Here is a 25,335-nt window from a genome sequence, read left to right on the forward strand (position 1 = left end):
TGGAGCTATAGTTTCCTAAATGCTGCATTAGCTGAGGTTTATTTTCTTAGGCTCCCATCAAAGTTCTTGGGATACACAAATGAAAACCGTTAGCTCAGATGTGCAATCTGGTTTTGTTTTCCAGCTCTGAGCAAAGACCTGTGGTACTAACATCCAAATCAAGATTCACCTTTTCTGTTTCTGTCCTGGACCTCGATCTAAAACCATACGAAAGCATTCCTCATCAGTACAAACTCGATGGCGAGATAGTAAACTATTATTTGAAGAATGTACAGGCCAAAGATGACCCAGTTATGCCCAGTCTCTTCAAGGAGAATGAAGACTGCACATTAGTTCTCCATAAAGTGTAACCGTTTCCTTAAAGTTATTTTTATTCAGACATGTTAGAAAGTGAAAGATTAATGGAATACAGTTACGGTGATTTTTTTTTTCTATTGTGTTCAGTGCATTTTTCAGCTGTGAATGTTTTTGCTTTAAGAAATGATTTCTAATTGGTATGCCTTTTCAAAGACATGGAATAGCACTAAAACACACATCTACTATAACCTTAATGAATGTATTTAATGTGACAGAACAGATAATGTGCCATATCTTGGAACTAGAGGACAGATCAAATGAATACTAAAAGTCTACTTCCTTAGAATTGAAAGAGCACAGAATTAAAGGTTTCCTGAAGTATTGCACTAACATAGAAGGCCTAATAACTAACAAGAGAATTGCCTTGGAGCTTGTGCTTTGAGTCTCACTCATACCTGCTAGAAGAGGGGGTGCTCTGACACAACCTAATAGAAAACTTTAGCATTAAGTCCACTGAAAAGAGAACTGAAGTGGCTACTCGAGTGTTACTGATGGATGAACTGCCAGGTTACTGCAGAACACTTGTAAGTACATGTGCATGAGTTTCAACACCAGACTGCCTCCAGAAGTTTTGTGATCATGCTGTATCTACCTAAAGCTTCTGAGACTAAGTTAAAAGGGTTAAAGGTAAGCATCTTTGAGTTTTATGTGCTAGCTGGGGTTAACTTGTCTGACATACTGGTCTTTTATTTTCTATACATTATATGCTGCTATTGAAGGTGAAACCACAGCTCACTTTTACCTAATTTAAACTGAGCTATAATAATAATATATTCTGAGTTTTACAGATTATTTCAGGTCTTTCAGGTTGTCAGATGTTGGCATTATTTCACTGGTAGCCCACACACTGCGTAGCACGAGCAGCTGCTTTCAGGCTTGTTCTTTTTAAGTGACACAGAAAAAGATGACAGCGTCTGATTTTCTGTTCTGAAGCTGGGGGGTCACTTCCTCATGATGAGTGCTGGAGCTAAGCTTAGCTCACTTCAGCATTGGCATTCACTTCAGCATTCACATTCAGATGGCTTTACTTCGTAAACTGGTATGTGCAGCTGAAGTCTTCTGAGTAAAACCCATCCTCAGGGAAGATCCTGAGCGGACACTGAGGGTATATTCAAAACTGAGGGCAGTACGACAAAAATCTACAGATGCTTTTCCCATGTGCTTGGGGATGGCACACGCTGAGGTGTGCAGCGTGCCGTTCAAGCTACGGGGAACTGCTGTTACCTGGACGCAACGTCTGCTTGCTGGTAATGTTTTTCAAAATAATGTAGGTTAACATTTAGAAAATATATTTCTATTGGGATCTCAGTGTAATGTTTGAATTGTTCCATTTCACCTGAAATGTAAAAAGCAAACCCAGAAATGCTGTATCTTGGCACAACTCAAGGAAGAAGTATGAAATACTGAGTACCACCAGTACAGTCCCGCAGTACACTGCACACCAGTATGCCATCACACAGGAACGGAGCTTTGCTGTGGGCAGCGACAGTGTCAGCAGCCCCTTGTGTGCAGCCTCCAGGTGACAGTGCTGTTCTGGAACAGGGCTGTGGGCTGCTCACCCGAATGTGATACTGCAACAGTGCAATAAGCTGGTAGTTGACGGTGGCAATAACCCTTCTTTCCAAAGAAAACCTGGGGGGGGAGAGGAGAGCTCTTTTTAAATCCAGAACTCTTCCAACTGTTAAGACAAGGGGAGTAAGGACAGACTATCCACAGCTGGAAATTTTTCAGGTTCCTGTGCTGTAACTTAAGACACGCTTCATATGCGAGCAGAAGCGTATGTGCTGGTTAAACAATTACAATTTCAAGCAAGAAGGAGCTAAAGATGAAATAAACTAAAGGTTATGCAAAACTAGCTAAACCAGTTGCATGTCAGTGGATAAAGTAGCAATGCATTTTGCCTGTCTACTGGATTTTAAACTTGAAATTCGTCTGCCTGATATCTAACAAGGTATTTTATGACAGAGTTGCTTTTTGTCAAAACTTAATCTCTGGCATTGCTCAGTTGTAGATTCTGACAGAAACCAATCTGGTCGGTCAGTTTTTCCTGGCCTACCAGAACAGTAGGAGACTATTTCAGTGATCAAATAGCAGATTATAAAAATTACAGTATTATATAATCAGACTGTCACTTTAGTTCTTGATCTCTCTACCTATTTCAACATTGCTATAAAAAAGTTTGTTGTAGCTGATAAATGGAGCAGGCAGTTTTACTGCTTGCGTGGTTACAGCAGCTACGGACTTGGAAGTCCCATTGATATTATTACTTGAGAGTCCCCGGTTGGTGGGTTTGGCCCCCTGAGTCCAGGAACAACCGTTCCTCCCTGCCAGGGCAGTACGTGACTGACTGACAGCGGCGTGGGTTTGGTTTGGAGAAGGTCGCTGGGTTGCAATAGCTAGCACAGAGCGGGAACTCTCTCGGAAAACGCTGAGAGCTCACAAATGAGGTAGTGGTACATGTGATGGAAGTGAAGGAAGATGACAAGACATCTGTCTAATCTGTTTTGTTTCTTCAGGGATGAATGTATGAAATGTGATCCTTTTGTAACCTGTTACCTACTAGAATTTCCCCCAGAAGTAGGAAATCGAAACACAGTACTGCAGTGAGCAGTAGTTAACTCGTCCATCTCTCTTCACAGAAGTGTAATGGTCCTTTCTTGTTAAGTTTAATGCTGTCCCTACTCAATGCTTACATTGTGGAAAAAAGTTACTTCACACAGTTCATGCCTTTTTTTTTTTTTTATATAGCATGTCTTTGAAACCTTCAGATTGTCTATTTCCATCCTAATTTAATGAGAAAGCTATTTAACTCTTTGTTCTAGGAGTCTCTTACTGTTCTGTTGTCATTTTAAAATCACTGTACTTTTACAGAGCTGTGAAATGAAATGGATTTTTATGGACTTGATTTTGACAGTGCATGATCTTTTAACACTTTCCAGGTATCTAGAAAATGTTAAGATGATAAACCACTCTGGTACATTAATGATTCAGAAAGATAAATTTATAATGAAATCACTCTGTACATGTAACTATTTTATTTGGCATTTTTGTATTTAAATGGCTGTATTTATTTTCATGTCATGACAATTTATATATAACGTGCCATAATTGTACAGATAGCATGTTTTATGATTATGGTTTCTAAATGGAAAATAACTTAATGTTTATATCCAATAAAATTATAGACTGTGTAACACAATATCTTAATTAAAACTACTTTTGAAATTGCTACCTGTTGTAAGTAACGCTGGTATTCATTTTTCTGAGCCAACCACTTTAATCAGATTGTCAATAGCTGCCTCGATCCCGAGGAGAAGCAGCATGCTTCGGAAGTGGCTGGGTGCATTTTCAATAGTTGCCATCTTCTGCTCCAGGCCTGCAAGAGAAACACGGCAGTGAGCTTTGTTTCCAAAGGGTTCCGCTGTTCCCGAAAGCGGTGTCAGCTGCGCGGGTTCGGATGGAGGAGGGAGACACTGGTTTTGTACAGGAGGTGAAGCTAAGGCTGAACCGGGATTTGTCGGGCTCTGCAGGATGTGTTCCCATGTTGTCCAAGACGTTGGGTGAAAACGGGGACAGGCATTCTTGAACTCTGATGTGAATGATTGACATTACCTTTCTCTGGTACTTTAGTCAGGAGGTCCAGAACAGGTATAGTTACCCCTTCTTCATCCATATGTATCTTCCAAACAATCATTAATTCAAACCTGTATCATATGCACAGAAGATTATTAAGATAATTAATTAAGATAATTAAGTGTTAACTAGGCAACTGTCTTTAAGGTTTCTTTGAAGCAGAAAGTAGGGTCTTTGGGAGGTTTCCACTCATTAGGCTCTCAAACAAAATCCACCTTGAGTAACGCACTCTACTGATCTGTATTTGGGAGCCAAGGAAGCGTGTGCTCCGTGACAAGGAAGGGGTCCAGGTACATTCACATTTGCAACCTCAAGGAAATTTTTCTCCTGGTTCTTGTCTTTGGAAACTTACCATTTGTAAGCGACATAGCGCAGTGGTAAAAAGTAAGATGGGGGGAAAACCCACCAGAGATACCATCGCCCTGCCCTGCCCACTGCACCTGTGCCCTGGGGTCAGGGATGGTGCTTGGATACAGGATGGGAAGAGGGAAACTTCCACAAGTGTTTATACAAACAGGGGTGGTCTGGTTTTGGAGTAAGGTCCTCCCCAGTGTTGTTGACAGCCTTTTGAGTCCTGCACAGGGGCTGCATTTGGTTGCTTTTATGTTTTTTGAAAAAAATAGTCTTAACCATCCATTGTTACTCCTTCAAGAGTGTTTTTGCAGGGCTAACGATTATTTCCAGCTTTTGCGGTGGGATAAGATCACTGCTGTGCTAAGTGAACAGTTCGTCGGTTGGTTTCTGCAGGGAAAGAGTTTTTCTAGTCAAGTCCACGGGGATTGCTCTCTAGAACAACAGTCGTAGATCTGCTGCTTTATGATGTCTCATCTGCTTTACTGCATTTCACATTCCCCTCCGCTCCCTGCTTTTAGGAATATTCCTTACTGAAAGTAAGGCTTGTCTAATCCAAAGATGATCAGCACAAGAACAAGTCGGTGTGAGGAGAAAGTTCCCTTTCTCCATGTGTGACCAGTCATGACCGTAAAAGCTTCCTTTCGGTAACATTTGTCAGCCTTCTGCCTCTTCATTTTTAAAAGTCTTTTGACTATTTGTGCACAGCGTGTTCTGGGATTTTGCAAACAAATTAACATGCAAGTGTATTTTCTACTAACCCACTGTAACTCTTGTATTTCGTGGTTGTGGGTGAGAGGGAATGTGTAATGGAACTGGGCACCTGTTGACGCGAAGAGAAACTAACATGAATTTCTAACTGAGGGTCTAAGAACGATCCGTTTCAGGAACACAGCGTTAAAGCGCTTAGTTTTAAATGGCCGATTTGGCTAAATGGAGACAGCACCGCCCATGACAGCCCATTTGCTAGTTCTACAGACAGCTACGACGGAGGGAGCTATGCTTTATCCAGTTGTCGCCATATAAATTAATGCATGTTATAGCAAAGATGTAACGGGAGAGGGGACTGGTCGGATCCCTTCACAAAACAGTTCCTTTTCTTTGCTTTTACAGAACTCCTGACCGTGATCATTACATTCTCTTCCTTGCAACCTCAAGGATTTTTTTTCCCTTTTTAACACCCCAACCCTGACAGAACGTGGCTTGCGGGAGCCCAAACGCATCGAGCATGTGTGGTAGAGTAATAATAACAACTGGCAGTGCAATTATCCCCTCCATCTAACTGACTTCCTTCTATTAAACAATGGAAAAATACAGCTACAGTTGCCTTCATTAATGTGGTAACTGCAATTTTCTTTCCATTCTTTGATGGCAAAATGACCAAAGAACTTCAGTGATTTGTGATCATTGCATCTCCTACCACGGAAAAAAGTATGAGCTGGAATTGACAGGCTGCCATGCTGGCCTTCCCCGCACAGAGGGATAAGCTCTTTTGTCCAGGCCCAGGGGTGGAAAATAACTGCCTTATCTCATAGGGGACGGCTGCCAGTGGCCCACCCTGCCGCAGTAAGAGGGATGTTGGCCTCTGCGTCTGTTCTGCCCCTTGCTCTGGTCATGGAATGCAGAAAGAAAACCAAGATGGAACAAGCCCAGCTGAACCTGACATGTTTTCTGATGCATGAAAGGGAGGATGCATCCCACATTCCTAAACTTTGAATTTAGACTCTTCACTGTAGCATGAACTTCCCAAACCAAGATAGTAATAGATATTTTTTTTTCCTTAAAATGCAAATTAAAAGCCTGCTAGAGCCCCTTATTTTTTTCCACCTCGCTTTTTAAATGAGTGGGGGCACACAGTAGCAATGCCATTGACTGACTTTCTAACAGGGCCACATGCACGCGGCCTGTCCATCTATTTTTGGTATTGTTTGTCATGTGTGGTTACAGCCCTGAAATGTAACGCACATCACCTCTAAACCAAAGAGTGACAACGGCCAAGCAGAGCGATCATCTATAGAGTCTCACTGTGCATTTCGCAATGCTTTTTCTGCAAAAATCCAGAAATGTGTTTATTGGCTCACCCGGGAGTGTTGGGGTTCCTTAGAACGATGTGATCTCCCAGCAGTCCTTCCGGAAGGGTCACGATCTCAGGGTATTTGGCCTGGGAATAAACGGGGTCAGCAGGGTATCGATTAGGTCACAGAAATCACAGAAGCCAGTGCTTCCAGTTGCAATGGCTTTTCCTAGCTTGCATTTGTAGTTGTGAAGAGGAACAATACTGTTTAAAATCTGACTTTTAAGTTTTGGTGGTGTGGTGGGTTTGGTTTTTTTTGGGGGGGGTTGGTTTTGGGTTTTTTATTATTATTTTATTTTTAGTATCTTTCATGTGATATCAAGAAATACTTAAATTTGGTCACATGGAGGAAAAACCAGTATCGTGAGCTTGTACAAACAGACCTCAGAGGTCCTTGTGCAAGACCTAGGAAACCCTGAAAGGCTATTTTTAAACTCAGTTCTGTTCATTTGATTTAATGACACATTACAATACACCACCATTGCACCAAAACTTCCCCTCTGTGATTTAAGTAACCTTACTCATACACTCTGTTTTGACGACTCCTTTTCAGAAACTGGATCACCGAGAAACTGGATCACCAAGCTCCACACCATGCTAGGGAAGGATAAAATAATAAAGGCAACAACCTACCAAAATAACTGCTGTTATCAAAATATAACAGGACAATGGAAACACGATAAAACATGTGAAACTACTGACTACTACAAACTCCCATGTTACTGGGAAGCAGAGCTGTTTTCACTTACTACAATGTGCAAAGACTGATCATTGTTCCAATACTTCGTTAGTGCATCTAATATTTTAGTCTTCAACGTGTATATCTTGACTTAGCTAAGACTCGTATCTTTTGCTATAACTTTTAAATGCTTGTAAAAGAAAAGCAGAATAGAAGTTATGTAATTTTTCTGTGATGCAGTACCTAAGATGACAGGTTACTCGGGGTATGAGAAGATGTATATACATCAAAATACTAATAAAGGTGGCAATTACTGCATCCTGCAGGGATGGGCTATTGCAAAAAGAAAATGGAATCTACACACAGCCTGTTACCATGAAGCCTTTAACGCTGTTACTTGCTTGCACCGTCATGTCCTTACATACAACGCGGTGTTCCAAACACTGCAGTTTATAAAGTGTGAAAAGTCTGTCAGCCCAAATCATTCTACAGAGCTCACAGGGCAAGTGTCTGACAGAAAAGGAGCAGGAGAGCTCGTCTTTGACAAGCACTGGAGAAAATGAGTTCGGTTTTATAGGATTACGCCTCATCTGGCAGACTGAAATTGCTACCAGATGTGACCTTGCCCTGGTTTAGGAATTTATGACAAAGTGAAGGGGGTTTGTGCAGAATGCCAAATGACATAAACCACATGGAATTTGCCAGTTTTAATTTCTACAAAGTCTCTAGTACTGTATTTACCATGGGGATAAAGAGCATGATCTATCCTGGGAACAGGGACACAAAAGGGCAATGAAGTGCATGGCAGTCACAGCATGAAACCGTGGCCGATCTAAGGTCGCTCATCTAGCAGAACAGTCATCGGTTTTTTGGCTTTACTCCCTGTGGAATTATGCTCCTCTGATGACAAACCAAGCCAGTTTTTCCAGGCTTCCCTTCTCAATAACCCACATCTTTGTTATTCATTCTGTGCCTTCATTTGTCTGGTATCACAGGTCTCAGAGAATCTAGCTGCAAACACTAGAAACTGAGGATTAGCTTGTACCTGGTGAACTCAGCTCTCCAAGCTCCTTGTTGGTAGGAGATCCCAAGTATACCATAGCTAAACACTGAGTCATGTTTCATCCCCACTCGCCCATACTGAGGGCCTTTGGGAATCACAAGACAAAACAGATCAGAGGAACTAGGCAAGAGTTCCAATTTTCAGAACACTGTGACATGCACCCATGACTTGTTTGGGGGTTCCTGTGTAGCTGCTGCCATCAATGCATTCACCCCCAGCTAGTGGGTGGTATTTTATGTTGTACAGAAACCACTGGTATCTCAAGGAAATCTCAAAGAGTATGATTTTCTGTTAAGAGCTTCCGTGTACCTGGCAGAGCGTGCACTGGTGAGTTCTGCACGCACCAAGCCGTTATTCTCTGCCTTCGATAAATGCCGGGTTTTGGCACCCAGTCGGAATGCCGTGCACATCTGATCTTGTGTGAAACTCACAGGACTGGGATAAAATCCAGCTTCTTTCCAGTAAAGATCATATCTTAGCTATCCACAAAACACACAAAAAGCCAAACCACAAATACCTCTCTCTTCAGGTGAAATACAGCTAAAACTCAAGTCGTAACAGTGGCATGAAGCAGCACGTTGCCCAGCCCCCCGCAAGGGTGTGTGGCTCCCGGCTCACCGAAGGATGGATCCCTCAAAAAACCGCATGGCAGAAGCAGGAAGTAAAACTACTGCAGCCAGGATTAAGCGTGCGACCTTAAACACTGACAATTCAGGGAATAAACCCCAGGAACCGCAGTCACACCATCTACTTTTCATACTCCACGTATGAAATGCCTGGATCCCACAGCTCAAATGTGGGGATCTGGCATGCAAATGAACAAACAGGCACGCAGCATGCACCAGCTGCAGCGGTCCTGAAAGACTGACAGTTCCAAATACGCTTTGTGGGTACCAGGTTAACACCTCATATTCTCTGCTGTGCAACTTTTCCAAGTTTTCCCTGGGGAAAAGAAAAGGCAAGCAATAATCAGGGTAACAGAATGACCCAATCCACTGAAAGGTCTCTTGGGAGCATCAGTAGCTTCTGCGGGATCTCGTACAGTGGACACAGGGCAACTGAAACACATCACAGTGAGTAGCGTGACACGCGATGGGAAAGATCAGCTACAACTGCATTAAGCAAAACCTGACTTTAATCAAGAAATATCTTTCCTCAGATGACTTTTAAATGTCAAGTTTATGATCAAAACCAAAAGCCCATGCTATTATTACTTCTGGACGGAAATTGTTTTTCCAGCTCCTTCAGGAGTCCAAGCGGGGAATCTTATGGGAACTTTTGTCTAAAACAGAAATAGTCTCTAAATCACAAAGGGATGACCATCTTGATGGAATACACATTCTGCCCCTTCTCCCATGACAGATTTTACACACACACACACACACACAGAGCTATCCAAGTGAATACACTTGTAGTATCTATTTTTTAACAGATATATTATTCTTCCACTGTTACAAATTGCATTTCAGTTTTCTGCATACTAAAACTCATCCAAGGAAAATGGTTTCAGTTACCCAGCTTAAGAGACTATGAATGCAAAGCAAATTTGGCAAGGCAGAAGCTGTAATAAAAGCAGACAAATTTGCTTCTAACCCACTTAGAAAATATGCTACTCTGCTCTTAAGTGGAAAAATAGCTCACGCTTACTAATAATTTGGGACTTGGCCTAGTGTAAGGAGTGTATATAAAGAGTGCTGAGCAAGCCGTGCTACTGTGAACCCCCTCGCAGGTGTAAGCAACCCCTAACAGGCGCTGACATTATGTACGGTTTGCTCAGCTAAGGCCACGGTGTCATCCACTAGAATAACACACGTGGTGGCAGCATCAAGGCCTCAAATAACAACATCAGTGTAACTTTAGTGATTCAAATACAAATTATTTGCGAAAACGATGAAAATTCCAAATACTGTAAAATACCTATAACAATATGATTAAATTCCAGAGGCATTAAACAGTCAAACCCACTGCCACCAGTCTGCTACCCATTGCAAAAATGTATGTCAATCCCTTCATGAGCTGTCAAGTGCACTGCCATCCCAGCGTGCTGCCATCCCAGTCTGCCGCCATCCCAGTCTGCCGCCATCCCAGTCTGCCGCCATCCCAGCGTGCCGCCATCCCAGTCTGCCGCCATCCCAGTCTGCCGCCATCCCAGCGTGCCGCCATCCCAGCGTGCCGCCATCCCAGTCTGCCGCCATCCCAGCGTGCCGCCATCCCAGCGTGCCGCCATCCCAGTCTGCCGCCATCCCCGTCTGCCGCCATCCCCGTCTGCTGCCATCCCCGTCTGCTGCCATCCCCGTCTGCTGCCATCCCAGTCTGCTGCCATCCCAGCGTGCTGCCATCCCAGCGTGCCGCCATCCCAGTCTGCCGCCATCCCAGCGTGCCGCCATCCCAGTCTGCCGCCATCCCCGTCTGCCGCCATCCCCGTCTGCTGCCATCCCCGTCTGCTGCCATCCCAGTCTGCTGCCATCCCAGCGTGCTGCCATCCCAGCGTGCTGCCATCCCAGCGTGCTGCCATCCCAGCGTGCTGCCATCCCAGTCTGCTGCCATCCCAGTCTGCTGCCATCCCAGCGTGCTGCCATCCCAGCGTGCTGCCATCCCCGTCTGCTGCCATCCCAGTCTGCTGCCATCCCAGCGTGCTGCCATCCCAGTCTGCTGCCATCCCAGCGTGCCGCCATCCCAGCGTGCTGCCATCCCAGCGTGCTGCCATCCCAGCGTGCTGCCCCACGGGACGACAGTCGGCACTCAGCGCAGCCGTGCTCTCCCACAGCCTCACTCTCTGTAGCAGCACTCTGCTTTCTAAGTTACAGTAGTCTAACTCAGATAACAGGAATTATTTTACTATTCCCATGATCAAGTTCTACAGCTACTTTGAAACAGCAATCACCAAGCTACAAAATACAAGTTAACTGCAACAATTATGGTTTGGAAATTAGTTTGCATTTCTGCTTTTAGTAAGCAGCTAGCTAGCTCTGCTAGCCCAGAGAACTACAGTTCCATTTATGAGATCTGGTCTTATAATTTATCGGCCTTTAATGCACATGGCTAAAATATTAGGTGCTAACTTCACCAAGAACTCCTATCCTCAAGTCATAAACTATGCTCATCTGTCAGAAACCGAACATCATATATACATTCTCAATTATCTTTCTAGAAATTTAGGTTGCTTTGATGAGTTTCATTTTTAGATATTGGACAATACATTTGTTAATGCATTTCAATTAACTACAGTATTTTAACCTGTAAGACAGCTGTCACCAGCATGAAAATACAAGGATTTATGCTTTCCTGCATTTTTAAAGCACGGTGGCAAGCCCTAAGTCAAATGAAAAGTTTCTCCAAGAAATGTAACTTTTCTGGTACCAACATGCACCTCAGACTTCAACAGATGCAATAAAAGAGTCTGCAATGTAATCAAGAAATAAGTAATACTGTATCTGAAAAGAAATGCATCCTATTTTTTGTTCTTTCCCTTCTCTCCACTGCTTGACTGGGCAAGAGCAGCACTGTATCAATTGATGCACACTCAAAATCTGAACACGAGGATGAAAGAAAAACCTCTAATGTAAGCAGATGAAGATGTATAAGACAGCTATGGTTTTGAGAAGGTTTGTCTCAATGTTGCCTTGTTTTCAGACTTCTTTTGAACTGAAAATCAACAGGAGAAGTCAGGGACCTTTAGAATACGCAAGGAGAGGAAAAACCTATTGCCGGCAGCTGCTGCAGGTGTGTCCCATGCTTCAGTTGTGTTCTTTCTGTACAATGTGCTTTTGCTGTACAATGGCAGTGTTTATGTATTTTTAATAGAGTAATGTAACCACTACCAGTGTCATTAAATATAATGCTCAAAGCCTGAAAGGTCCAAAAATTGACCATGGAAAGTGCCATCTCACAACATTCAGTGAAAGACTTCTAGTCTAGTGAACTGGAATTACTGAGTCAGAAAGACAAACCATTCACAAAGGGAAAATTCCTACAGAAAGACTTTTTGGCTTTAATGTGCTACATGTTCAATTAAATTTTATCTCAGAGCTTTTTAAAAGTATACAAAGAAAGTAACACAATTATTACAATTTAAATGTATGAGCACAATGAGCAAATTTATACTGTCTCCTTAGGGATTTGTTTGGTATCCACCAAACAGAAAGCATTAGACAAATCAGAGGGACACTAATGAAAGAAACCCAGCGTTATGACTACCACACTTACTAAAATGATTCTGGTATTATAAAGACAGTATCAACTACAGGTAAACTGAGCACCCTCCACTGCTTTAAATCTAGCCAAATAAAGAAACCCCAATCCATTAAGTAACTACCCAAATCAACATAAACATTTATTGTTATATTGACCAGCTTTGTCTACCAAGATTTGTTCTTGTATATGTAAACTGATGCAAATGTAAAGCAAGCGAATTTCTCCTTATTTTTCAGAAGCATCAGTTGCGCAGGGAAAATACAGACCCATAATGTATTGAAAAGCCAATGAATACAGAACGCAATATAACTTACTTTGAAAGAGCTACTTTGAATTTACTTTCAGGTAATACATCTCAGATTCTGACTGAGCATGTGTACCTTACGGGCTGGGATGTTCAAATATTTGCTTCTTCAGCAGCTTAATACTAGAAGCAAAGGTCTTTTGGAGCTACTGAGTATTTGTAAAGCTTAAACATATACATTTTGAAGGAAAAAACCCACTTTATCCCATGCCACTTATTTTTTGGTTGAAAAAGAAAGTATTCTTTATACGCCATTTCATATTCTCTTTGGTATCTTCCTGTGGAAACAACTTCTGTATTATCTAAAAATCTGTATTTGATACACGGTGTACTGATTGCACTACACTTCAGCTTCTACCCATGGACTTTTGCTTTAAGGGATGTAAAGAGTCAATGCGACAAGAATTAGATGCAGTGAATCCTCAGTCCGCTGTTTTTCGCTTGTGCAGCCATTTACTGTGTGTATGTACATATATGATCCACAATTTTAAAATACATTTGTAAGGTGGTGTTTTTTTCTCTAACTGAATTCCACTACAGCGATAGAAGAACATTTAGAAAGCTATTTATCCAGAGCTACTGATATTGTCTACTGATATTTGGAGCAATGCTGTGGCTATTCCCTAACTCAGAGCAATGCAGAACTGGAATCTCACTGAAAATTGTTTTCAATTACAAAAAAGTTGTTTTTTAAAATTTTCATTTCCAGAGCAAGGAAGTTTATCAGCATCCCAGTTACGGTAGTACTTCACAATAGTGTACTCCGGGAATCAGCATCCCCCTCCTTGATTCATCTGTCTCTGTCCATCATATGAGTTTGTGATAGATCCTCACAGAATCACTGAATCATTTAGGTTGGAAAAGTCTTTTAAGTTCACCAAGTCCAACTGTAAACCTAACACTGCCAAGTCCACCACTAAACCATGTCCCCAAGTGCCACAACATTCTGCAATTAAGAGTAAAAAATACAATACACAATTACTGAGGTAGCATTCTACAGATTCTACCTAGGTTTGAGAAAAATATCTCTCATTCTAACTTCCCCTCTATACTAAAACATATAGAACATTAGAAACACTTAACATAACACGGAATATTTCAGTATTTCTCAAACAGTAGCTAGCACTGCACAAACCCCACCTGATCAACACCTTGGCACTCCAGTATAATTTTACAGTAATTCCACAAGATGCAAATCTCCATTTATTGCCTCTTCTCATGCAGGGCAATGAGTCTCTATTCATACCTAAAAATGTTAAAGATGTTTAAAAAACTAACAATGCTGTATAAATTCTATTCAATTTTATATTTGATTTTAAAAGAAAAGTATGGCTGAGTCCCATATCTGCTGGATTAACAACACCGATGTTTTGGGGAGCGCTGTTTGGCCATTTGGTCATAATGAGATTCGGACTTGAGTAACAGGCATAGAAACATGAGGGAACAGAGCCCCACTTGACCAGATCCATATTTTTTTTTCAGGACTAAACACAAATACTCATGCCAGGAAACAGGTATTGCAGAAGGTTCAGCACCAACCAAAGTTCTGTGACTGAACCAACACGTCCTAGCGGGCAAGATGCTCAAGTGGGGTGCGCTGCTAGCTACTGCACCACCTCACAGGGCTTTGTGAAGGCAAAGTTTGGGCTGTGCCTGAAAGACAGCAATGTTGTAACCTAAGGTCAATGATTCCAATTAGAGTAAAACACGGCAACCTCTTCAGTAAACAGACAGCTTAGTTAAAGCATAAACCTAAACATTGTTAGCACATCAGAGGTCAACTTCCATCAGATCAGTATCATATGCTTAGGAGAAGATGGCAACACGCTTATATTTTTGGCTAAGCATAAACATATATTTGAAGCAACTGGGATATGTAATAAATTACAGCTATGAAAACAAGCTGTTCCATCTACTACTGCAGGAGAAAAACGTTGACAAAGCCTGGTTTTAAACAGTAAAATATGACTCAGAGAATTACAGAAGAGAAACCTTCTATGAACATGTTCTTGCATACTATATTTTCTTTAATGTTTGCACCAAAAACTGCTTAACATGCTTTGCAGGGTAGAGAATTATAGTATCTTCAAAGAATGGCACATTGAAAGTTCAAAGCAGAAAGGATCTCAAAAGTCACCACATTTCTCATTTTGTGCGATTAAAGGCAATGAAACCAAGAAAAGATAATGCACTTTTCCCCTTCAACTAAATTACACAGCATAAAAAAACCTGCATTTGCAAAATGGATTTATAAAACTTCACCACTCGTAATTACATCTCAGGATAAACACATCTTCCATCTTCCCATCTAAGGAAATGTTGTGCTCCAGTAAAAGTCCTGCTGGTGATCTGTGTTATGCAAATTACACAAAACTACAAGTATCTTCAGAACCCAAGAACAAGTTTACAGAAATAAGTGCACAGCAAAAAAGCGTTTTGCCAGTGTGGCAGCCACACTGCACCTTGCATTGCTCAGCTCCCCTCCAGAGCTAGAAACGCAAGTGGTACTGCCAGCACGCACGTTTCCTTCTCAGTAGAGGAAAGCAGAGAAAAGGAGAATTTAGGGGCCAGACTTGAGGAATAACAGTATGAATGTCACCCTGGAGAGGGGAAATCTTTGCAGAAAATGTTTCCCAACATTTCCTCACACGCTCAGGATATGCCTGGTTTCCTCCCGTAGTACACATGCAGCTGGTTACTTGGACAGAAATTCTGAACCCACCCAGTTCCAGACCTGCACTTTTTAGCTGACCAGATCCGTAACTCAGGAGTACAGATCACTCCAGTAAGATTCAATCTTACATCTACTTCTTCAAGTTAAGTCAATGCTCTACACCAGTACCTGAAACCAGCTGGGAGGAGGTCTTACACATCACCAGCCCAAAACTCACAGAGCATTAGCAAATTGCCAGTGAAGTTCCTTTGCTTTGCTCTTCTTTTTATCTGCAGTTGATTACAGCTTCGCTCTTTTGGCCCCTACACTGTTTCCATTGCCATTTCTTTTCTTTCTTTCACATTTCCATAACATCGTTTTTCGTGCTTGGTCCAACCATGACTCTACAGTAGATGATGCATTTGTCACTATTTGCTATATGACCATTAATTTACCATACTGTTTGTATTTCCATATCGGATCTAGGCTGTACGCCTGCAGAAGAGCCAAACCAGCTTGACCTTGGCCCAAATACACATCCCATGGCATCTCTTCCAAAGCATTTGATTTCAGTATCACTTCGTCATATGGTAACCATATGTTTATTACAGCAGACTTGGAAAAAATTAAATACATACTAGAAGTTTATTTTTAAAATGTGAAGAAAAATATAATTAAATGAAAATGAAACACTGGAAAGAGCAGGAAGGGATACATAATAGAACACTTAGCAAACACAGAGGCTGCAGACGTTTTTTCTTTACTTTTTTTCTTGCTGGGGCAGAGATCAGTCTTCTCTCTGTTACTTCTCTTGAAAGTTGCCAAGGCAAAAGATTTCCACTAGTTTATGAAAAATTATACTCCTGACCAATGTATGGCATTTACAAACCAGTGTTTCTAAAAGCAAAAGAACCAGGGTACTTTATTCCATGTTTGCTTGCCTAGTAAACAGGCACATTGGAAATTAGAAAATACTTCTCCAAAACAGCTGAAAAGACTTGCAGGCTTGCTCGCTCTGCCTTCAGAGACTTCACATTTCCCTAGTGGACACCCTGCACTACCCCAGGTTCCAAAATTATCTTCATGTATTCATGCTGCCCTCAGACACAGACGCTGCCAGACCTGAAGATTACAGTGGGCCATGGGCAAGAGGCTAGAAATGAGTCCAGGAACCAAGAAAGCTTCTGCTGCTAAAAGATCACCTTCCGTGCAATCCCGTCACATGCATCATCTGGAACCGACTGCCTAGACATTGCACGGCTCCCTGAAGCCTGTCCTCCTGGAAACAAGTCTGCCAGACCTACCGATCAGTGGAAGAATGTACAGAAAACAAGCTTACCATCTGCTACTCAGGGACAGCACATCCCCCATCACTTACTTCTGTACCAGATATTATTGATTATCCACTTAAACTGAAGAATTGCATCCTCTGAGTGAGTTCTGGCTTTCCTTTTGCCTTTTAAAGTTTCAATAACCCAGTTTTTCTAGATTAAAATTTTAGGGCCTATTTGTTATTTTATTTAAATTTTAAAATACACTGTCTTAACACAAAGATGGCTGTAGTGTCATCCGCTGCACAGGTATCTACACAGCTCCAAGTCCAAGACATACTAATTGATTTGTTCTTTGTGGTAGAGCATTAACACTGCACCAGGGCATTTCTGCTGGTGGAAATCCACAGTACACCAGTAGAGCTCAGTAGTTCTGTTCTTCCTCTACAAGTTTACTGACATACTGTTTTTCACTATATGGTATTTTGAAACCCTTACCCTACTTCTGCTGTTAAGTATAACTAAACACTTCTTGATGATAAACTGAATATAACGGACTGTGTGGAAATCAGCAGGTATGTCTAATTTAGCAAAAGAGATACTAAGCAGTCAAGGACAGTATAGAGACAAAAAAAAAAAAAAAAGAAAAATTATGAAAGGAAAAAAGATGCCGTATTAAGAACAGCATGAAGAATCAAAAATTTTAAAGAAAGAATTGTGAGCCAATTTTTCAATAATCTGAAGGAAGTAGACTGCAGAAAAGGCATTTTTAGGAGAGAAATTACAACAGAAGCAAGATACTTCATAGATCTTTAAATATTTTTCTGCATAGGAGATACTGCAAAATCCTCTGTAAGCCTTTCTGATGGCTTAGTAAAAGGGCCCAGGATTGCATAAAGCAACTTGGATTTAAAAACAGAAAAGTTGATTATCAAGTGTGACCCAACTTGCTTTTGTACAGTTTACATTATCAAGCTTCTCCAGACAACGGATTTTAAACATAATCTAAATAAAAGCAACTGAATTTAGTTAATGACTTGGCTCTGAAGCTATGGTAGTTTTTTCCAAGTACCCTGAAGAATTAAAATTAATAATAAAAATCATAGGACACAATAAAGAACATCGAGTTCATCTAAATTAGCTCAATATTAGGCATTTAATTTTTAAAAAGTATGATTAAAAAAGTTTTTAGACAAATTATTCAGCCTATGCTGATTATTTACTACTGTGGTTGTTTCATCTTGACTGTGGACCAGGCAGAGGCTAAAAATGCACAGTTAAGGACAAGAGTCAGAGAACTACTGTGAACCAATAAAACTCTCTTAATTTATACAACTAGAAGAACATTGGTACAGCCCATTGGTACAGTAACTAGACTTTGAGATACGTCATCCCTAAAGTGTACCTGCCTCAGATGAGAGAATTTTTTCCTTTTTCATTTGACTCCATTAGCCAGCGAGTCAGTTCACGTAAACAGCCAGTAATTAACATAAATATAATATACCCAAAATACATATTACCAATTGTTGTGTAGCATCAACACTTTTCATCCTTCCCCCAAGTTTTTTTGTACTACAGACTTTGCAGAGAGAAACTCAAAGCAAGAAGGATGGCACACAGTAAGGGACAGAACAAAATAATCTAATAAATCCAGTTATTATTACTTACTTATCAACACTGGCTGCCAATTAATAGATCAGATATATGAAAGGTATTTGCAGTCTTGTTCAAATAAAGCTTAGAGAACTGCCTTTCTGAAAGAGTCTGAAGGGTTATTCGCTTCCATGTGGGCAAACGTTTATCTTACCTGGTAAAGACATGTATGTCCATAGACCCACCTGGAACATCTAAAATGTCCGCAGCATAATTCCCTATTGCATATAGTACAACAATATTCATTTATCTAGCCACCATAAGGGCCATATTTTTATTTAAACATATGCATATAGGTACATAAAATGCACTGTCATGTAAATCAGTGCTTATTTTCACAGAAACCATAGTAGTAGTATTCCTGAGCATCAGAAAAAGGTTTAACATCTGCACGAGGTGAAAAGCAAAGCTTTCTATAAAAACATGCTGTAGATACATTAAAATCTTTTCCCCAAAACATCCTCTTTTAAGTGGTTCTACAAAGCATTACATTTAGGACAGTCTCAACAAAAACCTGCCACCTAGTAGCTTGCATTTGTCTGGTTATTAACAATTATCAACAAATATTCCGCTTATGTGAAAATAAACATTAACATGAAATGCCAACATACCTGATGCTATCAACAAGAGCAGGATCCAGTCCTGTTGAAAAGACCCTGAAAGCTTTAAAGCCACTCAATTCCTTTCATGTAATACCCAAATATAGTTCTTTAAATTTGGCTGTCAAAACCATGACATTTCAGTTTATCAAACGCATTCTTAGCATAAAGAACAGCGACACAGGAAACATTCTTGAGAGGGCCCAAGCATCTACGAGAAGCAATTTACAGTACATCAAAACATTTAACAATTTGTAATTATGGTATGTGTAAGGGTGTGAAGCTGTCAATAAATAATACTCTTAAAAATGGTCAACTGTCCTCAAACTTTGATCTATTAAATTACCTCAGTAAGAAAGCAGTAAAACCCCAAATAACAAAACAGAAGAAAAAATAAGGAGCACTAAGAAACGGCAATGCTATTCACTCTGCAACTCTGTAGTATACCTTAAGACTAAATCTTTCACAACAAGGATGATTTTGACTCAAATATTTGTATACTGCCAAGTACAAAAAAATTCAGGGCAGTGATGAGAATTCTTCAGCCTATCCACTAGGAGAAATCGCATGCAGCTGCCAGGCAAAAACATATTCTTATGCTCCACCTTATTTAGTTTTTAAATGCCAAAGTTGTGGTCACCAAGAATGTACTGTGATGTGTGTATATAAATATTTGGTTTATTGCTAGGTACTGCTATAATACAAAGAAGTAATAGTAATAACTAATACTAGCTGCCAGTGTTGTTCATTCACTTTCGATGCAACCCTGAGGCATTTTTTAATTTGAATTTAAATGGCTGGCATTGCAGAAACATTTGAAACAAAATAAATTTTGCTCTTGGAGAAGTCCAGTTGAAAGAAAATTAGTTCATATTACAGCTTATTTTTTTCATTTTTCTTCTTCAGTTTTTCAAACAATTGTTTAATTCTCTGGTGTTTTTAAAGCTTTAAGGAAGTAAAGGAACACAGACACTCATGCACGTAAAGTTAGTGTATGTTTAAAGCCTTCCCTTCTGCAGTTGTATGCTAACAAGAGGATTAGTCCTAACTCACCAGCGCTAGGCTGCAGCATGCTGCCTGTGTGCAGCGCAGCTACTGGCCCCCAGCCTCTGCCAGAACGTGCTCGAACACGCTGAAGGCGAGGAAGGGCAAGAAGCCCGCGAGCCCTCTGCTCCCCGTCTGCACCCATCCCAGATTCCTCCACAACCCCCCCAGCTACCAACTGTTTTCCACACAAACCGATGGCAAAACGCCACTGTTTGGCCTGAGTTACTGGCAACTCCAAATGGAATGATCATGGATCTAGATCGCGGAATGACTCCAGGACTGCTGGAGTTCAGTGTGCTTTGCAAAAGGACGAAGCTAGTACTGCATGGCATATAGCAACACATTGCTTTGATTCGGAATGCAACTCCACATGCATGAAATCAATTAATGTTCATTGATTCCACAATCATTTGGGTTATTAGAAAAGTCAGTTTAGCAAGGTACAACAGATGCCAGAAGAATTTCTCTTTTTTCTATAGTATTAGCAGCTCAGCAAAAGGGGCACATCCTTCAGGCTTTGACCTGATGGCCTACTACCAGACAAACTGCTGAGCGCATAAGCATATTGATTATTAATTCTATTAATAAATGCCATAGACTAACTGGGTAGTCAAGATTTCAGGCCTCCACCCAAATTAAGAGCAGTATTTTAAAAGATTTTATTTTATCATACCATTTCAATATAAGCAACAGTGCACACATTTCCAGCATTCTAATTCAAGCAGCAATTAATGAATCTACAATTATTTGAGGTATATTAACAGGACAAAAAACATAAAGTCATATGAGAAGCACCAAAAATCCAGTGTTTGGTTTTCTTGTATGTACATGCAGAAAAAGAGGGAGAGAAGCAGCAATAACAAAGAGGAAAAATAAGAGAAAGGAATAAAAAGGAAAAGAGAGGGAAAGGGGCAAGTACAAGTGACCAAAGAGTAAGATCAAAAAGTTTGATAGTAATGGATGGATGAGTAAAAATAGTTCAAGAAGGAAATTAAAGCAACAAAGGGAAGACTTTGCATTCCCAGCATTTAAACACGTAGTTATTCCCAGCTTGTATAAAAAGATGAGGATGTAACACTCAAAGACAGGCTACATTTCCAGACCCAAGCTGAGTCCCACAGCAGGAAGGGTAAGGTATACACAGATAATCAATGGTTAGGTAGGAAACATTTGAGAAGGCAGGCAAGCACTATAGTGTTATTTAAAAAGTCGTTCTGGACTGCTTCAATATTCATTTTTTCCCCTGTAGAAAGACCTCTGGATGACTCTTCCAAAACACACTGCAAACTAACATTTGAGGCCTCCAGCATATTCCTCATCTTTGGCTTTTTCTATTTTTATTCCTTTCTGTTTTGGAATAAGCTCCTGTATTAGCATTTACTTGCAGCTGCCCCTGCCAGTGCAAAAGTAGCACTGTCTAGACTATGTACATCTTTATGCCTCTTGAAAATAACGCAGCTGATAGCTTCTACAGCTCTTATAACTCCAAAAGTCCCACTTCTCATTTTTAACATAACCTATTGCCCTATGAATTCAGAATTACTAACAGTTCAATCCTTACTAATTCATAGCATCTTTCCTGCTAAATTCTATGAGACAAAGACGTTACAACATTCAATTATCTAAGTACTCACTATGAATGTACCTTATAAAATCTCCCAGCTGTTTGAAACAAAACGAGAAAATGCTTCTGACAAAATCATTTATTCTGCCTTGTACAATACACATAACGTAACACAAGTAGACTATGAAATACAGAAAAAGTAGCGAATAAAGAATTAGGTATCAATCACTGCTCCAAAATATCACAGAGTCCCTCTGTCTTCCCAACTGCTTTAATAACCAGTGTAGTGTGTGTGTAAGCCTTTTCCAATGAGTCAGTCACACAGCTGAAATACTGCATCTTTCCATTTATTTTCACCACGACTGTTATAGTCAAGCTATAGTCAAGCTAACCTTTAAGCTAGTGGTAAAAATTCAGTGCTAGATGCAACTACATCCTCATTTTCTTACGCTGATATACTTTGGTGACAATATTTATTTCTTCCCATTTGTCTATCTTGATTATTACAAATTTAAGTTCATGCATGCTTGCAGAACAAAACTGCTACTCTTACTCTAGTACTGCTGGGAAGAAGCTTCTGGTGCATTACCATAGGGAACATGCTGGAGCATTACCATGGGTGGATGCATTAAATTAGAGTTAAAAGCACCAGTTCTTTGGTGCAGGAGAACACTTACTCCATTTATGAACTGTTTTTCATCTCATAAGAACAAAGTACAGATGTTGATGACAATCACTTCATTTTATCGCCTGAAGATAGACAGAAAAAACATTTTACATATTTAATTCAATTTCATGACAAAAACAGGTTTTCAAGAGAAAAACAACTTGGCTGAGTGTTGCTGCTGTAACCACTAGGCACAGATAGCTCTGCTCAGTTTTCCCCTCACTGAATCATGAATAAAAAAATAAAGAAACTTTTTCAAAAATTTCAGATGGTTTGGAATTATTTAAAAACATTAAATACTAATCTGAGGTTAACAGTACTTTGTAAGACATAGTTCTGAAGAAGTTTACACTTTACAGTATTACTGAAAAAATAATAAAAAAAATCAAAATCAAACAGCTGCACCCCTAACAACTCCCAAACTCTTTGAAGTTATGGTTAAAACAACACCTCACAATTTTAAATTACGACACTATTCAAACAGCTGTTAAGTTGTTGACTTTTGTGCTGAAATATGGCCTGCTTTGATCAGAGCTTTTTAATAACTGTTAATTAAAAAATAACTTATACTCTGATACAAGTTGTTGTCTTGTTTTATGGCACAGCTTTGAGTTAGCTTTAGTGAACTCAATCTTTTAAAAATTCACTCATAAAAGGAAAATGGGCAATTAAAGCATTTCAGACACTTGGGCAGTTAAAACAACACAAGTTACCTTGCAACCGATGTGCTTGTAAAAGGATTATGAATAAAACAGTACAAAAGTAGCAAAATGTTTTAAAGTAGAAAATGAACAACTACTAAAAGAGGAAATAAGTTAACCACACTCAGAACTGCTGCAAACATTTTTGAGTATACTCCAATCAGCCACTGAAATAATAAACAAATGCTGCTATAAACAAACATTATGCAAACACACATTCTGTCCCCAAATATGGTCCGTATTATCTCAAACTCTCATTACTCCACTTTCTACATCTTAGTATTTTCTTACTTGACAAGTAAGAAACTACAGCATTACTTTACACACCCTTCATTGTAACTTCTGCAGGGGTATGACATTTACCAATCCATCACTTTACAGACTCACTTCTGATCATCCATTTTTTTCATCTGTTTTAGTTGTATCCACTGCTGTTGGGCTTATGGGTGCTCAGCCACAAGATGAGGTAGCTACTCGCTTGAAGCGACTCTGTGTTAAAACTGTCAGATTAAAATCAGCTGACAAAACACTGCCTCAGTAATTGGCTTTCTTTTTTTCTCAAAATGTTTGCCTACACAGCAATAGGTCTGATTAACAGATTCATATGTATTAGACTTAGTACAGCTAATTCAAGTACCAAGCGATGCCACAACAGCACATCCTTCTTTGGTGGCCTGCCGACTTGAGTAGCTCAGAGAGGCTGGAGCTGCCGGGGGTGTCACTGTGGATATTCCAGCTCGCCAGTTAAAGCTAACGCGGACAGGTCAGTGCACTCTGCAGCGACATCTCTGCGAGTTATGCATCACCAAGATGCTAGCATGCATGCCATGACATAAATTCAATCTCATATCATTTAAGTGAAGCTCATACAACTGAAATATTTTCATAAGAAACTATTAAATGATTTTTTTTCTTTCATTCAAAGTACTGCTGAAAGGTAAGAATGCCACACACTTTCTACATCTACATCTACACACTACTTTTTATTAAAAAACCCCGAACTGCCAAAACCCAAAGCCAATCTGAAAAGAAATTTGCCAGGTTAAAACACATATAAACAAAGAGGTACCAGAAAGAAAATTAATTTCACTGGAAAAAGACCCCACATACAATTACTCTGAAGCATTCTCTTAAAATTCTTGTACATATGTTGACACTCCATTCTTTCAGAAGAAATAAAGGGCTCTTCATGTACAGAATATCCATTAACTGGTTCCTTCCACACCCATTAGTTTTACTCTGCAGTAATTGCATTAATATAAACATAATTACATATAATTTAAACCTGCAGGTGGTGGAGTAAAATCTCACTTCATCCCAGTAAATATGGTAGATGGCGTACCTTTGTTCCACACATGGTATATCATAATCAGGCAATCATTATTCTTCAAGACAAATGATATGCAAAACCTCTCTGGATCTCATACTCGTTACATATGGACAACTGTGCCATATCAAAATCACCATCAGTAAAATAACAAGGCAGCACAACACCAGTTTGAACTGGTCTGCTACGTACAGATTATGTTGCCATGGTTTTCAGAAGTCTTCAGACTACAGAAGCTGAGGAAAAGTTAAATTACGCACACACAAGAGAAAAATTATACCAATAAAATGCGCTATACTTGACATAAAACTTCAAGTAAGTGAACCTCAAAGATTTTTGTAAAATTTGACAATTTTTGAAAAAGCAAAAAAATACTTATCCACCACAATAACAGACTGGAACTAACTGGTTAGACAGGTTGTGGCTAATGTGTACAAGAGAACTGTGAAAAGGTCTTGGGCAAGGCAGTCTCAGTATGTAAGACCCGTACATAGCGGCACTGCCTCAACGGGGACCTTCAAATGCTGCCCAAATGCAAACCACTGCAGGTCATCCCGTCCTCCCAGGTCAGGGGTGGAGCTGGACTACAGGCACAGTTCTGTACAGAGTACAAATCATTCCAAGAACGAAGTGAAGGTAAACATAATAATATAAAACTGCCGAGTCATTAAAAGCTATTTAAAAGCACATAGGATGAGTCAAACCAAATTCCCTTCAACTCAGTGGGAGATGGCGTCTTATTTCTTGTTAGGGGTAAAAAGAAGTAGCTTGTTTCAGTCAGTTTCTGGCAGAACAGATCGTTATCTCGAAGGTTATTTTTGTATGGAGATATATTGTTTTAAAGCGTGGTTTCATAAAAAAAGTGTCCTCCCAGCTTTCCTCCATTTTCTCTCCACCAGCCTGGTACTGCCCCCTCATCTCTGCCAGCAGAACTGCCTGGGTGGCTGTGCTGTGTGTCAGCCCAGAAAGCAAAAGCTATGAAAAAGCAGCGTTAGCTCTCTCAATATGACTAACAGCACAGCCACAAACCCAGCAGCAGGGTAACAGGCTGGAGACAGCACACCCTAGCACACGGACAGCAATGCAAATGCTGCCACTGAAGATTTCAGCTCCTCACAAGGCTATTTCCCTTAAACAGCTGCTGTACAGTGAGGAAGCAGAATAAAGAATAGCTTAAGTGCTTCTCAAAACACTTGAG

At 40.3% G+C, this 25,335-nt stretch overlaps 2 protein-coding genes across 3 annotated transcripts in view; one reads left to right on the top strand and one right to left on the bottom strand.

Annotated features, from left to right (window-relative positions):
* Nucleotides 1-3,586, top strand: part of IPPK (inositol-pentakisphosphate 2-kinase) — a 34,077-nt gene extending 30,491 nt beyond the window's left edge. Inside the window, exon 13 of the mRNA XM_056335732.1 lies at nucleotides 125-3,586. Coding sequence (XP_056191707.1) covers nucleotides 125-350 — 226 coding nt within the window. The 3' untranslated portion in view covers nucleotides 351-3,586. The remainder of the gene's footprint in view (nucleotides 1-124) is intronic.
* CENPP (centromere protein P) overlaps nucleotides 3,378-25,335 on the bottom strand; it is a 149,703-nt gene continuing 127,745 nt past the window's right edge. For both annotated transcript variants that reach the window (XM_056335740.1, XM_056335739.1), the window contains exons 7-9: nucleotides 6,423-6,502; nucleotides 3,970-4,061; nucleotides 3,378-3,733 (exon numbers count right to left, since the gene is read on the bottom strand). In XM_056335740.1, coding sequence (XP_056191715.1) covers nucleotides 3,612-3,733; nucleotides 3,970-4,061; nucleotides 6,423-6,502 — 294 coding nt within the window. In that variant the 3' untranslated portion in view covers nucleotides 3,378-3,611. The remainder of the gene's footprint in view (nucleotides 3,734-3,969; nucleotides 4,062-6,422; nucleotides 6,503-25,335) is intronic.

Source organism: Falco biarmicus, chromosome 4 (assembly GCF_023638135.1).
Source record: "Falco biarmicus isolate bFalBia1 chromosome 4, bFalBia1.pri, whole genome shotgun sequence".
NCBI lineage: Eukaryota > Metazoa > Chordata > Aves > Falconiformes > Falconidae > Falco > Falco biarmicus.